The following is a 14,665-nucleotide window of genomic DNA, read 5'->3' as shown; positions in this document are numbered from 1 at the left end:
TGGATTGTTCATGCATTTTACACCAACACTTGTACAGTAGTTACTAGTTTCCACTTTAGCATTTGCTTCCTTTTTTGTGTTTGTCACACAGTGTGGTGTGTTAAAGTGTTGTAATTGCCTTGGTTATTTGCAGGGGACTGTAGCAGGTGATTTTTGCTCTTCTATTTTCTACTGACTTTAACATTTTCCAGTTTTGAATATTGTTTTTTTCAAAATATACTTGTCTTCGTGTGTAGTCATACTCACTAGCGGAGCAAATCAGAGCCCGGCCGGGGGCAGGGAAAATGACCGGGCCCTTTAAAGCCCAATAATAAAGCTACGTAATAATAAACATACACATGCCCGCAACAGCGAGGCTTACAAGCTTTGGCACCACGGAGAGCGACGATGTCATTTTGAAGTATTACGAAACAAGAGGAAAACAAAAACATTAGGTTACATGATCACTAATATCAAAACAACAGAAATGCAAAGCAGTTCAGCACCACGGATAGCAACCACATCACCACTTTAACTATTTCAACTCAGAGCCTGTATCATTAGCTATAAAGTTTAGTAAAACTGACACAGTGACCCACATGTTCACAAACACAATTTCAATATGAAGTACTATAGGCCTACTCACCACTATTTGAAGGGCGTACGACGAGCCTTGCGCTCCGGGAACTCATCCATGATGCTCTGTATGTCCATTTTCTATGCTCTCTCATTCTCTATTGACAACATGTCCACTCAGTCTCTTCTATCCCACTGTGCTCCTCAACTGGTTGAGTTTTAACTTGGAGAATGAATGTTCAGAGGTTGCAACGGTGACGAGAAGAGTCAAAAGTAAAAGGAGGGCGGTGCAAACCTCACTGAATGTAGAAGTTACTGCTGAGTGGTTGACAAGGAGCATTTTTGTCAGATGAATGGCCTCAAACATCTCTGTTATTCTTTCCTGTACACCTGAATATGCACCACTCATATTCGCAGCCCCATCATAGCCCTGTCCGCGGCATTTTGACAGATCTATTTCATTTTTCTCTATAGAGCCCAGGATTTGGTTTTCAAGCTCTGACGCTGATGAGCCCACAGTCGCTTCAAAACCCAAAAACACTAAATTGATCTGTATGTCTGTTGCAATATCTATGTCATTCTTAACAACAGTTACGTAATGGTACACCTGGCTCAGCTGGTCTATCTTTGACACATCTTACGTTGTGTCCATGATAATGGAATTATTTCATTAATTATGTCAGCTTTCACACATAGAGACATTATGTATATGGTCTCATTTTGAATCTGGTGATTTAGGTATTTCACTGACCCTTCTTGTTGGTTGATTATCTCTTTCAAAACAGGGTCGTAGCGAGCTAATACCTCGATTATTGACAAAAGGTTGCCAGCATTTCCCTGACCTAGAACTTCCCTGTGCCCCCTGAATGCCTGGTTGCAGCCTCTACATTTCAGCATCTATTGTGCTGTTGAGTTTCCACTGCTCATAGACTATGCATGCACTAAGATGTATTTGCGTGGATTCATGCTTCTCAACTTTGGTAGAAAGATGTTTCCAGTCTTTTTATTCCATTTACCCATGCATTGTTGTAATACGGGGCATTTCGGTTGGCAAAAAGGCTCACAGTAACAACAGTCTAATTTGGGGGAATAGCACATCCAGCTGCGGGTAAGTTTCATCCCAAGTTTAGTGGTAGAGGTGTAATAAATTTTCGAAAAACACAGATTGTCGTTATCAGTGGGAAATGGACCTTTGGGTCTGCATGGGCCCATTTTAAGGATATATCTTTTAATGTTGGTGTCCTAGATGTTTTCAGCAAAATTGGCCCGACCAGTCGGAAAACATTCCAGAGGAGGGTTTTCATCATCCACGGTCTGCTGGTCAGGCACCAGGTCTGGCTCTACCACGGAGCAGCTAGCAACAGCTGAGTCCCTGACATCATCACTATTCCGCCCAGAGAGGAAAAAGGGGATATAAGCTACATAGGCGACTGGGCTACTACAAACTATAACCACCAACAGTTTGCACCTAACTCACACATTGTGTATCGTGATTGTTAGAATTGCTATCTGTAATTAACCTTTGCCGCTCCACTTTTATGCTTATATGAAGTTCCACTCATGTCAACTTAGTCCGTAAAATTGTTCCACCTAGCTTGCAATCTGTTGACAAGTGACAGATGATGACGTTGGTGGACGCTGGTTGATGATGAGTTTTACCCAAAATACACTTGGAGACCAAGTGGCGATCCACTTGTAAATATGCATTAAATGTGAGAGAAAATAAAGCCAGTCATGCAGCACAACCTTTTATTCAATATTTTACACCTACTACATCACTAAAGCCCGGCTCTCTTAAGTCCTATCTCCTGCCCGGGGGGCGTGCTGCCCTCCCAGCTCCCCGTGAAGCCCTGCCCCTGATCATACTAGTTCTTCTTCCTACAGTATTTTATTCTCTGTATCCCTCCTTTAAAATGAAATGAAGGGCAAACCATAGATGATCATTGTTCAGCAGGACAGTGCGTAGGGCGAATCATTTAAAAGACTATTTTCCCAGTTGAAAGTGATCCAGGATCAGGTATGGTCCGGATACGAGCAGAAGACAAATGAAAGTCAGTGACAGATCACACTCAGGTAGTTGGTCTCTTCCTACCAACCCCAGAGGGCTGCTCAGTGCTCACTGATCCAAGGACAGAGATTTGCTGAGCTACAAAGACAGTGAACAGACAGGATTTAAATATAATTAAATGATACCAATTACAGGAATCACTTAGAGAATGAAAGGATATATCTTAGATTTCCTAAGGGTGCCAGAGGCAGGTAACTGAAAAGTACGAGCTGCTGACACTGTGTGTGAAGTCTGATTAAAACCTCACTTCAGAATAGGAGTCTGTTGCTTTTTACGCTGTGAAGAAAACCAGATACGGCCTTTATGTGTTGACTTTAGTGTAGACATCTGTATGTGAACTCATTCCTGTTGATTGATGCAGCCTGAAACCAAGAGTCCACCATCCGTGTGTCAGGAGGAGTTGAAATGTAAATTAATAAGGAATTTTAGTGGCTACCCACAAATCAACCACAGATCCTGTTATATAGTCTTGATGTTGTGTACTGTCCATTCAAAGCGTGCTGCACTAGACCTTGAAGGTGTGGGTCACTATCCGCTACAAAGATATAATTAGCTTAACTGTTCAAGCTGCTGAGCCACATAATTAACTTTTTTTTTTTAAATGTACTTGTATGACATCCAGAAGTTGTTTTCATGAATCCTCTGATAGGGATATACTGCCAGTCAATTGTCAAAGGTAGAAATTGCAGTTTTAAAGTTTGTTCTTGTCAAAGCTGAGATGTGTATTGGAGGACCCTGAAGCAGGGAAAGGAGGCAGAATGTAGGTGGAGTGTTTAGTCGTAGGAACTTATTTATTTAACCCTCCAAAAGAAACTTTAATACAAAAAACAAAGGCAGGCACAGGTAAAACTAGAGAGAACGACATCATACGACAATGAAGCAGTAATCATTCTGTGTCCAAACACTCAGCTAAATAAATTGGGAGGCTTGGTTAGGAATGGACCACACCTGAGAGCCAAAGAGGAGGAATTTGAACTTTGGAAAAGTTCTGCACATTGCATTGTGGGATTTGGAGTCTCGTAGAAGAATGCAAAGTCGGCGCCGACGTGGATATGTTTCTTTAAGAAGTGTTTTTACTTCATTCTTACAGTGATTTCTTTGCCAGACAGGAAGGACAATAATTCACTTTACGTTATTTTTGTCCTGCTTTGTTCATCGTGTTCCCCGTGATATGACGTCGCTCCGATTTTTGCCAGTTTCTGGTGTTTTCGTGGAAGCCACAATATCAACATCCGCCATTGTTTTATCAATAACTTTAAATCTGTGAAAACACCAGACATGTTACATTGGCAGTGTTGTGGGGGTCACACTGGCACCATTAGTGGATAAGAACAACTTTTTGATGAGATTCGTTACATATTTGGTTAAGCCGCTTTAAGTCCTGTAAGTTGTGCGGAGGAGTCAACATGTGTACAGTTGAAACCACAAGTTTACATCCACTTTATTATTAAAAAGACATGAAAACATGAAACCAGACTAAACTTTTTTATTTATATTTGCTAAATGTAGGAATTATTTGAGAAGGATTTTTTTCAGACATTTTTTTTATCGCATTCTGCCGAGCCAGATGATGATGTCATGTCTTTGGAAGCTTCTGATAGGTTTATTGACAACATTTGAGTTAATTAGAGACACACTTGTGGATGTATTTTATAGCAGACCTGAAAGATTTGGAAGTAAAAAGACAAAAAAAATCCTCAAATGTGTCATTTTGTTCTTCAAAGTGAAATCACTAACCTACTCCTGAGTTTTAGGGAACAGTAGATTATCCTGCTAAAAGAAGCCACTGCCATCAGGGAATGCAGCATGCATGAAAAAGTCTAAATGGTTTGCTCCAATGCTTAGAGAGATTGATGGATGCATTAAAACTGCCTGTGGCGGATTACTTTTCTACTGTTTCTGATGGAGTGCCTTCTAAAATGAGTGCTGTTCATCCTGCAGATAAGCAACACAGAACTATCAAGGCATCCACGTGATGCACATAAACATTAGTCATCATCTCTGCTCCGTGGTCCAGTTTCACAAGATCTCTGCTCTGTATATTGTTGGTTACCAGATGTCAGCATGGCCTCGCTTCTTGAAGCTCCTTATAAAACCAGCTCTGTGTAATCAGAGACCTTTTTTTCTTATCTGACTCAGCTTCCTCATCAGTTTGAATAACAGCATCTTGTTGTTGGATGAGATCACATGGGCGTGTATCAGTGGGATTTGGCTCACTGTCACTACTAAACCTCTCCAATAGAGACTCTTATAAAATAGGGTCACCTGAAATGTCAATTGTTTGATACAAAAAAAATAAAATAAAATGAAAAAATTACTGGTTAAAAATGAATTTCGTAATTTTTTTTAATTTATATTTTTTCCCACAACTGTGTTCTATACTTTTAGTATCTCAAATATAAATCTAGTTCAATAAATTGCAGTATAAATAAAAGAAGAAATAGAAAAATAAATACAGAAAATATAATACAGAAAAATTCTAAATAAGGAAAACAAAAAATGCTGCTGTCACGGGGTCACGATCCAAAAAACGTTGGAAACCACTGCTATAGGAGCTGATGTCTTCAGAAGGCTCTGTATCCAAACCTTTATCCATCCAGTATTAAATAATATTTGTCTTAACCCTTGTGCACTCTTCTAAAACGACATACACTTGTGTACACAGTCTCACAAAAAGTGCAATAAAAAATGTACTACATATTTTTTTTTTACTTCCACTGATTCAGATCTTTTCAACTACTTCAGACCTATCCATATATATATATATATATATATATATATATATATATATAATGCATTATAATTATCAAACTGTTTTATGTTTTTATGCACTTTTTGTCATGAGAACCCCTGATCTTTTAAATAGCAAAAACACGAAATATGCAGTATCACCAAAAATAAGGTGCAAAGTGAAATATTATTGATGAAGATATTACAGTCTTAACAATGACAAGAATTGTTAGCAGAATTGATTTTAATGCATTCTTATTTTTGGCACAAGGACAGTTTTAAGAAGCAATATGAAAACATTCTGTTTTTTAAATTTAGCTCTCATTCTCTTGTACCTTCTTCTTCGTCTTCGTCTTCTTCTTCGTCTTCTTCTTCGTCTTCTTCTTCTTCGTCTTCTTCTTCATCTTCGTCTTCTTCTTCATCTTCGTCTTCTTCGTCTTCTTCTTCATCTTCTTCTTCGTCTTCTTCTTCATCTTCTTCTTCGACTAAATTATTGAAGCCACTAGAGAGACACAGGTGCAGATAGTATCTCTAAATATTGCTGCAGCACAGGTGTAAAGTGTCTCAGTGGAGCTTTTTTTGGGGCCGTTTTTACACGTGGTATGATGTAACACGTATATAAAAGTTGTAAGAGTTTCTCTCCCTGTTTGGCTTTTTTAAGAATGTCATGCTCACATTGGGCCAAATCCTGCTGGTTATCAAATATTAATGCTACATCTTTAAAACTGCTCATAAACAGACATAAGTGTGGTGTCACTCTCAATATTCTGATGTGATATTTTTAGAGGATGTATCTGACAAGCTTTTTAAAATCCAACTTTCCTGCTACAAATGTCCTTATCAAACCAATAAAGGGCTATTTTGTTAATCTGGTCACATTTGATTGATCAACCAGTTTTTACTCGTTTTAAAGAATGAACATGGAGAATAAGTTCCCCATCAGTCGTCCTCTTAGAACATGTCTGTGTATTTAGATTATAGGGGTGAATATTGGCAAGGATGTTGCAATACAATACGTATCACGATACTTGGGTCACGATACGATTTTCTACCCAGTTAATATCAAAATTAAACATAGAGATGAAAAATCAAGTTGCTGTATATGTTCATCAGAAGATATTGATCATTCAGAGGATAAATTCAGTCAAAACCATTTGCTTCAAAATATATATAATTATTTATTATTAGTGTTTTCGCACATTTTCACTGAAAAAAAGAAAATGCAGTTTTACACACTGCCATCATAAAATAAAGTGCAACAAGTTTATTTTCACTGAAACTACTGTGTAGAAGTCTCAAAGTAACCATGACAACATAATGACGGCATTGTAACAACTGTAAGTGAGAACTTTAGGGAAAAATCACCCTGAGTTACTGACAATGCACAAAAATAAGAAAAAATAATTTCTCCTATTGTGTCAGTTTAAGCACTGATCTGAACAGATTATATGAAAAGAAAATGCCTGTGCATACATAAATATTGCAGGCATTACACACTGCCATCATAAAATCAAGTGCATCAAATAACCATTGCAACACATTGAAAGCATTGTAGCCACTGAAATATTGCACAAACACACACAAATATTGATTAAATATATATATTTAATTATTATTATTATTATTATTATTTTTAAATCGGCACTAGAATGTATGTTTCACTGTTGTAAGTCTCATTGACTGTGGCGTAGTGATTAGCATGGCTGCTTTGTAGCAGAAAAGCCCAGGATCAGGTCTATTTGTAGTTACAGTCTGTGTTGGTTTTTGTGCTGCCTCTTTAGCTTCTTCCCACGTTTTAAACATTTGTATTGGATTACACTAATGTGTGTGTGGGAGTGATTGATTGATTGATTCTCTCATTCAGTTTTGTGATGAACTGACAGAAGCATGCTTCAGCTCCCCAGTGGTTGACTGTCGTGTATCTTGTCTGTCTATCAGCACTATTCCACTAATGAAATGACATAACATGACATAACATAACATAACATAACATAACATAACATAACATAACATAACATAACATAACATAACATAACATAACATAACATAACATAACATAACATAACATAACATAACATAACATAACATGACTCATGACCTCAGCCGGGTGTTTCACTGCTGTCTGAGATTTAATACAGTCTATTGCTGAACCATGTATCCTCCCTGATCTGACTATTGAGGCTATTTCTTAGAATATATACAAAGTTAACGTGGGATCAGACATTAGCAGTGTTGGGATGAGTCAGCATGACTCCTGTGGAACATATGGTAGATGTGTCTGCCAAAGCACCGCCAAGCAGAAAAGGTTTAGCAGAAAACGTTGACGTTCACGTGACACTTTTGAAGGAGTTTTAAAAGATTTCTTGTGGATTTAAAATGTTTGCATGCATGATGTGACTCCTACACCAATAGAGTGTAGTAGGGCTGCAATGATTCCTCAAGATCCTCTACTACCTCAATTACAATAACTGATCGATTAATTGTTTCTGCCTCAAAGCTTTGTTAATTTATTTATTTTAAAATGTATAATTTAATGTTTTTTTTTTTTTACCATGCCTGCATTTGTTGTCTTGGGTTGACATCACATGAATCTTGTTATTATTACGTCATCGCTCTTATTTTCTGTTGTATATTCAAAATCAAGCTTTAATTAAACAAAAGTATTTTTAATTTGATTAATCGATTAATCATTGGAATAATTAAGAAAATACTCACTAACCAAAATAATGGTGTGTTAATTATATGTGCGTGTTGGACTGATGCCTCTACATAAAAACATCTCTACAAAAGCCTCAGGGCATAAACCCATGACCTTCTTGCTGTAAAGCAGATGTGCTAACCACCATATCTTTATATTTATATATCAACTAGATTTTACGCTGCATCACAAAATACATACATTGAACTTAAAGTGCTTATAATCACAAATGCAATTAAACTATATAAATATATTTTATCAATTTAGGTTTCCCTTTGTTATAAGAAAGGAAAAAAAATATGTCCGTAACCACCAAAACTCAAAAAAATTTCTGAAAAACTAATTTACTGTTACTTCACCCAGAGCTCTTCTCTCTCAACACTTTTCATCCAGTTCTTTGGTCGTGATCTGAGCTGCTGAAGAGGAAAGATTTTTGGGATGGCAGAAGATGAGGGGGTTGGGCGCTGACATCAGGACGGAGGATGGAGGATGGAGGGGGTTGGTGGTACATTTTAAGGTGGGGGTGTTTGCATTAGATGCCAGGAGGAGGATTTTCTGCTAGTGAAGGCAACACTGAGTGGGTGTGACTGTACAGTCTGGGTGGGGAGGGGAGGGGGAGTTGGGGGATCGGGGGATGGCCTGAGGCCAAATATCTTGGTTCTAACCCAAGAACCAGTTCATTCACACATTGTAAAATGGAGCGAGATTGAAGAGGCTGTTCCCCACCTTGCTTTGTGTTCATGAGGCAGTGGTCTGATAACCCAGACCCCACCCACTTTGCCTCCTTTCAGCACAACATATGAAAGCCATCTGTGAAGAACCCTAATCTCCATCAGAGAAAACTCCCTGCTGTCTGTATATTCTGGAGCTAAGACTATTGGCTGGAACAAAGAAGAGTCCAGAATCACTGGAATATAACGGCTGGTTCATGTTATTGCAGCACTATTAAGTGAGACTAAAGCAAACTGCTGAAGGTTTTTTTTTTTTTTTTAACAGGGACTTATTGCCATCAGCCTCTGAAACTTTTAAGTGTTACATCAAAGAAATTCACTGCTACAGATGGGCTGGTGGCTCTCAGCTCTGATGATAAATTTGGACTTTTTCAAAGAAAAGGACAAAACTCTGCAGTGCCACGAGCTGTTTTCTACAGAGTAGATCATACATAAGATATCAGTGAAATGTTTTTATTACTGAGAATTAATCATCCATGTTTAAACTGCTTAGTTGTACATGCTAAGCTCAGCGATACAGAATATTTGATATGTAGGGCGAAGATTACATCTCCTCCCTGAGCATAAATTACATTTTCTTTTTTTACAGTCAATAAGATGTGCTCTTTCTGGTCTAGGCTGAGTAAATACATAAGTTTCTGGATTAATTTTCTGCCCCACACCATATCCACAGTTGTATATATAATTTAAACAGTTCTGCATTTTGATGTATAGTAAAGTAATATTCAGCATTTCTTTCAGCTTTGTGCAAATAAGACATTTTAAGAGTTGTTTTTTCATTTACAGTGTACTCTTATTGTAGGTTATCCGTGACTGCATTACACTCTTTAACAATGAAGACATTTTTAGAACATACCACCCTTTATACCAGAGTATAGGGGGTAAGATTTGGACTAAAATGATGCTGAACCTTAGTTTGTGTGAAGGGATTCAGGGATGGAAACACACGTATGCACAAAGATAAATCCTTGGAGCATAAATCAGTTTTAGTTCACAGTGTAGCATAGACGCTTCAACAACACACATTCTACAGCAGGATGTTTCTTTTCCTTCAACAAATATAAATGTTATTTTTAATTCAATCACAACAAAGTTAAAAAAAAAAAAAAAAAAAAAAGAAATTCAATATATATATCAACATTGGCTATGTTACTAACAACTTGAATAAAAAGACAAGTGTTCATTCAGCTAAAAAATTGGCAATCATCATTTTCGTCCACGTTACAATACAGTACAAGTGAAAAAAAAAAAAGATAAATAAAACATAGCAGGAGGCTTGTTAGTCAGCTGACAAACTTCATCAATCAACATTTTAGTTCCTATAAAGCACAAGCAGGTCTTTAAGTGACTCATACACACATATAGGAAATGTACATTTACAATAAAAGGTGACGGTGTAATGTTAGAGACAATGCATTTTAAAATACTGAAGGCTAAAAACAATAGCAGTGATAATGTAAATCAACACAGTGTTGTTTACTCAATTAGTGCATTTAAAAAAAACAATATTAACAGCTGCTCTTCACAGGCCACTGTGGTAACAAACAATTTCACAATAAAACAGGAAAACACACGAGTCACCAAGGATTTGGTCAAGCAGGACATTACAGTCAATCTGTGTTTTCAGTAGTGACAACAGAGGAACTCCATATGGAGTAAGAAGATTATATATTTACAGCTAATTTGAAAACCACATTTGAATTTATAGATAATGTGGAAATTGAAATAACTTCATTTATGATGGTTAGGGGATTCTTTGCTACCAGTCCTAAAAGTTCCTTCATAGTAGTGCTGCACAATTAATCCAATTTTAATCGTGATCACAATTTTGGTTGCCACGTTTAAATAAATTTGATCGTCTGTAATATTTACATTTAAACTATGGGCTCTGAACTCTGTAATAATGTATCTATTTTGTTAGTCTCTGGTACATGTTCAATTTTTAGGTTTAATTCTTATTTAAAGCTTCATTTTGCGCCGTAAACTGTGCACATATTGTTTGTTTAATGTACTGTAATAAAAACACACATTTTTTCCCTAACACGATGAATAATTGTGATTACAATATTGATGAAAAATAATCGTGACTCATTTTTTCCATGATCGTGCAGCCCTACTTCATAGGTCACTGAACTAGATGAAGCATGGTTAATTATAGATCAAAATATTGTAACAGGCTAACAATTAGCAGCATATTATATGTATTCTAAGTTTCCCTTCTTAAAATCCTGAGCTGCATTTACTTTGTTGATCCTTCTACGTCAAAGACAATCCCATCCTTCATTTTTGTAGCTTTTGGCTTCTTGTGTCTGACTCACATCTTATGTTATCATCAGATGTGGATCGGTGGACTGAATGCTTGAAGCCGACTCTCTTAAGGCTTTAAATAGCTATGATGCTATTATCTCCATCTATCATCCTGTTAGTGTTATTTATCAGTGCAGAGCATTGTAGATGTTTATGGATGTCTGCTCTCACTGTGGCTGTGTCAGCACAGGAATGTCGATCTCTATGGCCGACATCCGAGAGCGGGTGGAGTAACGGTGACCTGCGTAGCTTGAGGCGTAACTCTGGGACGGGGCGTAACTTTGGGACGGGGCGTAGCTTTGGGATGGGGCGTAGCTTTGGGATGGGGCGTAACTCTGTGATGGGGCGTAACTTTGTGAGGGAGCATAGCTTTGAGATGGAGCATAGCTTTGAGATGGAGCATAGGTGTAGGCTTGATGGCCTCCAACCTCTGCGCTGTACCCATCTGGAGCAGAGATCTGAGGCATGTACACCTGAGCAGGAGCCACCATACTCTGCGTGTAGGCCTGTGTGGGCAGAAAAGCCTGAGTGTCGATCACTGTGGGAGGAATGGGCTGTGTGGGGAAAGTCTGTGGCCCATAAACTGGGGAAGGTGGATACCCATTAGCAGTGAGAGGCTGAGTGGATGAGGAGTTAGTCAGAGGTAACCAGAAAGGTGAGGGTAGCTTCTTACACATACAGTACCACATGAACATCAGCAGCGCAGCCAGCATTAGGCCTCCAGAGCAGCCTATGGAAACATACACAGCAAAGCCGTCAGAGAAAATCTTGTCGTATCTGATGTTCATCTCCTTGGTGCGAAACAGGAACCACACAGACGGCGCTAGGCCGATGGCTCCACCCAGAAACAAGAACATCCCAGCCACCAGGTGGCAACCAGCGCTGTTCACCAGGAACCTGGTCGTTTTAATATCGGGTTCAGGTTTTTCTGAGCAACAGCAGGTTTTACACATGCCAGCCATGCACAGCAGCAGGGCTGTGGATCCAAAGAACAGGCCTGTGGGAAGGCAGAACTGCAACAGACGCAGGTCCAGCTGGTCCACTTTAGAATACCACTGAAAATAAAAACAAACATTATCTTAATGCAACTAATAGGCCCATTACATCTATGGCTTGTGTTGTCTTTATATGTGAATTGAACCGAATGAAATTTATCACCATTGTTGGTATTTTGCTTTGTATTCTTGTATATCTTAGTTACTGATTATTAGTTAGTCAGTTTTTTTGTATTTTTTTCCAATTCCGTTTCGTATATTGTGTATTTTTATAAGTCCAAACAGACGGAAGCAAAATGACAAAACTTGTTTAAAAAATGGGGATGGGATTAAATAAGTCTTTCTTCTTCCCACTCCCTTTTGAGCCAATATATTAATACAATTATGTGTACATGGATCTTATATATTATTTTGAACATCTGTGATTGTTTTTTTCTGTTGGAGTTTCTTTTGTTTTTTGTTTTCTTGTCCCTGCTCGAAAAAACCAACCAAATAAATTAAAATAAATAAATAAATATCAATAATAACAGGGTTCATACAGCTTTAGTCAAATTAAATTCAAGACTTTTTAAGACGTTTTATTGAAATTTGAAATTAAATTTAAGGATAACGTAATTGGGTGGGAAAAAAACGCCACATCAAGTACAAAGGGTTAGGGTAATTTTTTTTCTAGTGTCTAGTGCAGATGTACAACCAAAGTAAACACACAAAAATACACAAAATGACTAAAATAATAAAAATCATGTTGTTTGTACATTTTTTTAAAATATCATAATTAGAATTAAAAAAAAAATCATACTTACGTTTTAAAATGTAAGACTTTTGAAACATTGATTTAAAAACATTTTTATGACAATTAAGGCCTTAATTTTAGATTCATGAATTTAATACCTTGACTTTTTAAGGATCTGCGGGAACGCTGAATAAACATCAAACTGAATTTTAGAAAAAATACCTCTGAGTCATAGTAGTAACAGCCTGAGTAACCATCTTGTTTCACACACTTAGCCCACAGCCCGTCATACACGCTGATGTTCTTAGCATTACGATTGAAGGTGATGAGTCGCGTTATCCGCCACTGTGGGATCAGCGTTGCTACACCAATGCCTCCAATAGACACTAAGGCAATAATGAAGGCAAAGGCGTTGGTGGCGTGGATGTCCCGGCACGACATGGCTGCTCAATGCTGACAGAAACCAGGGAAGCGCAGAGTTCCTGGTACCTGAATAGAGAGAGGAAGTCAAACAGTGACACGTCAGACCAACCACCAACAAGTAAAAACCGTTCTAGTTCACTAAACTTCTAAAGAGATTCATCCCAATGTCCCACTTACAGCGTGACCTAGCTCTGGATGAACCCCAAACCCCCACCTCTAGTCTATCCATTCATCATCACACTGTATCTGACCCAATATTAGCTGTTGCTGAGAAACAAAGCTCTCATTTAACCAACAAACACAGTGCAGATTGGAGTACAATGAAGCAGTTTAACCTTATTCATTTAAGGAAGTGTCTATTGATACGGAAACGTAGCCATAGCCCCCTTTTCTATATAAGCGTAATATGCCTGTGTTTTCACCGTGTCAGGCTGAGTGGTCTAAGGCGCCTGACTCAAAGATTCTTCCTTCCACTGCCGTGGGTTCGAATCCCACTTTTGTTATGTATATTTTTTCTTTTTTACATATTTAACAAGGAAAATTCCACCTTTAAGAATACATGTCCAAAATTTTTTTAGGGTATTTCCTGGGTTAGGGCTAAAATAAAGAAAGTGTCTATTTGTGTGGTCTATTTGCCGTATGGACAACCCCCGGTGCTACTGGTACGGTTACCAAAGTACAAGTACGTAGCGTCTTAGGGTTAGGGTTAAGTTATAACCCAATATCGCAACAATTTTTATGGTTAGTTTTGGGTAAGGTTTAGTTTTAGACACGCGACCTAAACTGGCCAAATGGGGCCCTGCGTACGGATAGAATGTCTGCGTATGCATAGACAGCAGTCTATTGATACGTTTTCGTATCCATAGCTACGGCCTTCATTTAATACATTTGTATAATTATGTTTATAAGACATCTGGGACCTTTCTGTGTGGGGTTTCTGTGTTATTCTAGTGCCTGTGTGGGTTTAATTTTCTGACAGTACTAGTTTCCTCCCAGAGCTTAAAATATATTAGTTTAAATAGTCTGAACACTTTCTATAAGAGTAAACGTGTATGTAACGTTACTACAGGTATCACATAGTAAAATGGACACCAGATAAATTGGAACACCAAGCTAGTTGGATGCTAACAGCAGGGCGAGCTAATTAGCGCTTTGACAAGTTTTATCCCTTAGGTAATTTTCCTCACTAATTTTAACAATCCGTAACAGTCATTTGACATAACATACATCCGATTCACCGACTCGATATGATCATGTGTGAAATTAACAATGAATAAGGTTGTATGAACTGGTTTGTTGCGGTCGTGTTCCTGTTAGCTAGCAGCTAAGGTTAGCACTACGACAACTTGTTGCATCCCGATAATTTAAACAAAAACATATTAAAATAGTTCACTACCGTTAAGATATATAATTAATACCTTTATA

At 37.9% G+C, this 14,665-nt stretch overlaps 2 protein-coding genes across 4 annotated transcripts in view; one reads left to right on the top strand and one right to left on the bottom strand.

The window, feature by feature from the left end:
* The window catches only part of adam22 (ADAM metallopeptidase domain 22), a 68,816-nt gene that overhangs the window by 26,812 nt on the left and 27,339 nt on the right, over positions 1-14,665 (top strand). The window lies entirely within an intron of this gene.
* Positions 9,931-14,665, bottom strand: part of cldn12 (claudin 12) — a 4,862-nt gene continuing 127 nt past the window's right edge. The window contains exons 1-3 of the mRNA XM_028471359.1: positions 14,659-14,665; positions 13,040-13,306; positions 9,931-12,144 (exon numbers count right to left, since the gene is read on the bottom strand). The exon at positions 14,659-14,665 is cut by the window's right edge and continues 127 nt beyond it. Of these exons, the coding sequence (XP_028327160.1) occupies positions 11,257-12,144; positions 13,040-13,258 (1,107 nt within the window). The 5' untranslated portion in view covers positions 13,259-13,306; positions 14,659-14,665 and the 3' untranslated portion in view covers positions 9,931-11,256. The remainder of the gene's footprint in view (positions 12,145-13,039; positions 13,307-14,658) is intronic.

The sequence above is a fragment of the Gouania willdenowi genome, chromosome 16, assembly GCF_900634775.1.
Source record: "Gouania willdenowi chromosome 16, fGouWil2.1, whole genome shotgun sequence".
Lineage (NCBI taxonomy): Eukaryota > Metazoa > Chordata > Actinopteri > Blenniiformes > Gobiesocidae > Gouania > Gouania willdenowi.
The sequence above is the reverse complement of the archived record's forward strand: the minus strand, read 5'-3'. Positions and strand labels throughout refer to the sequence as shown.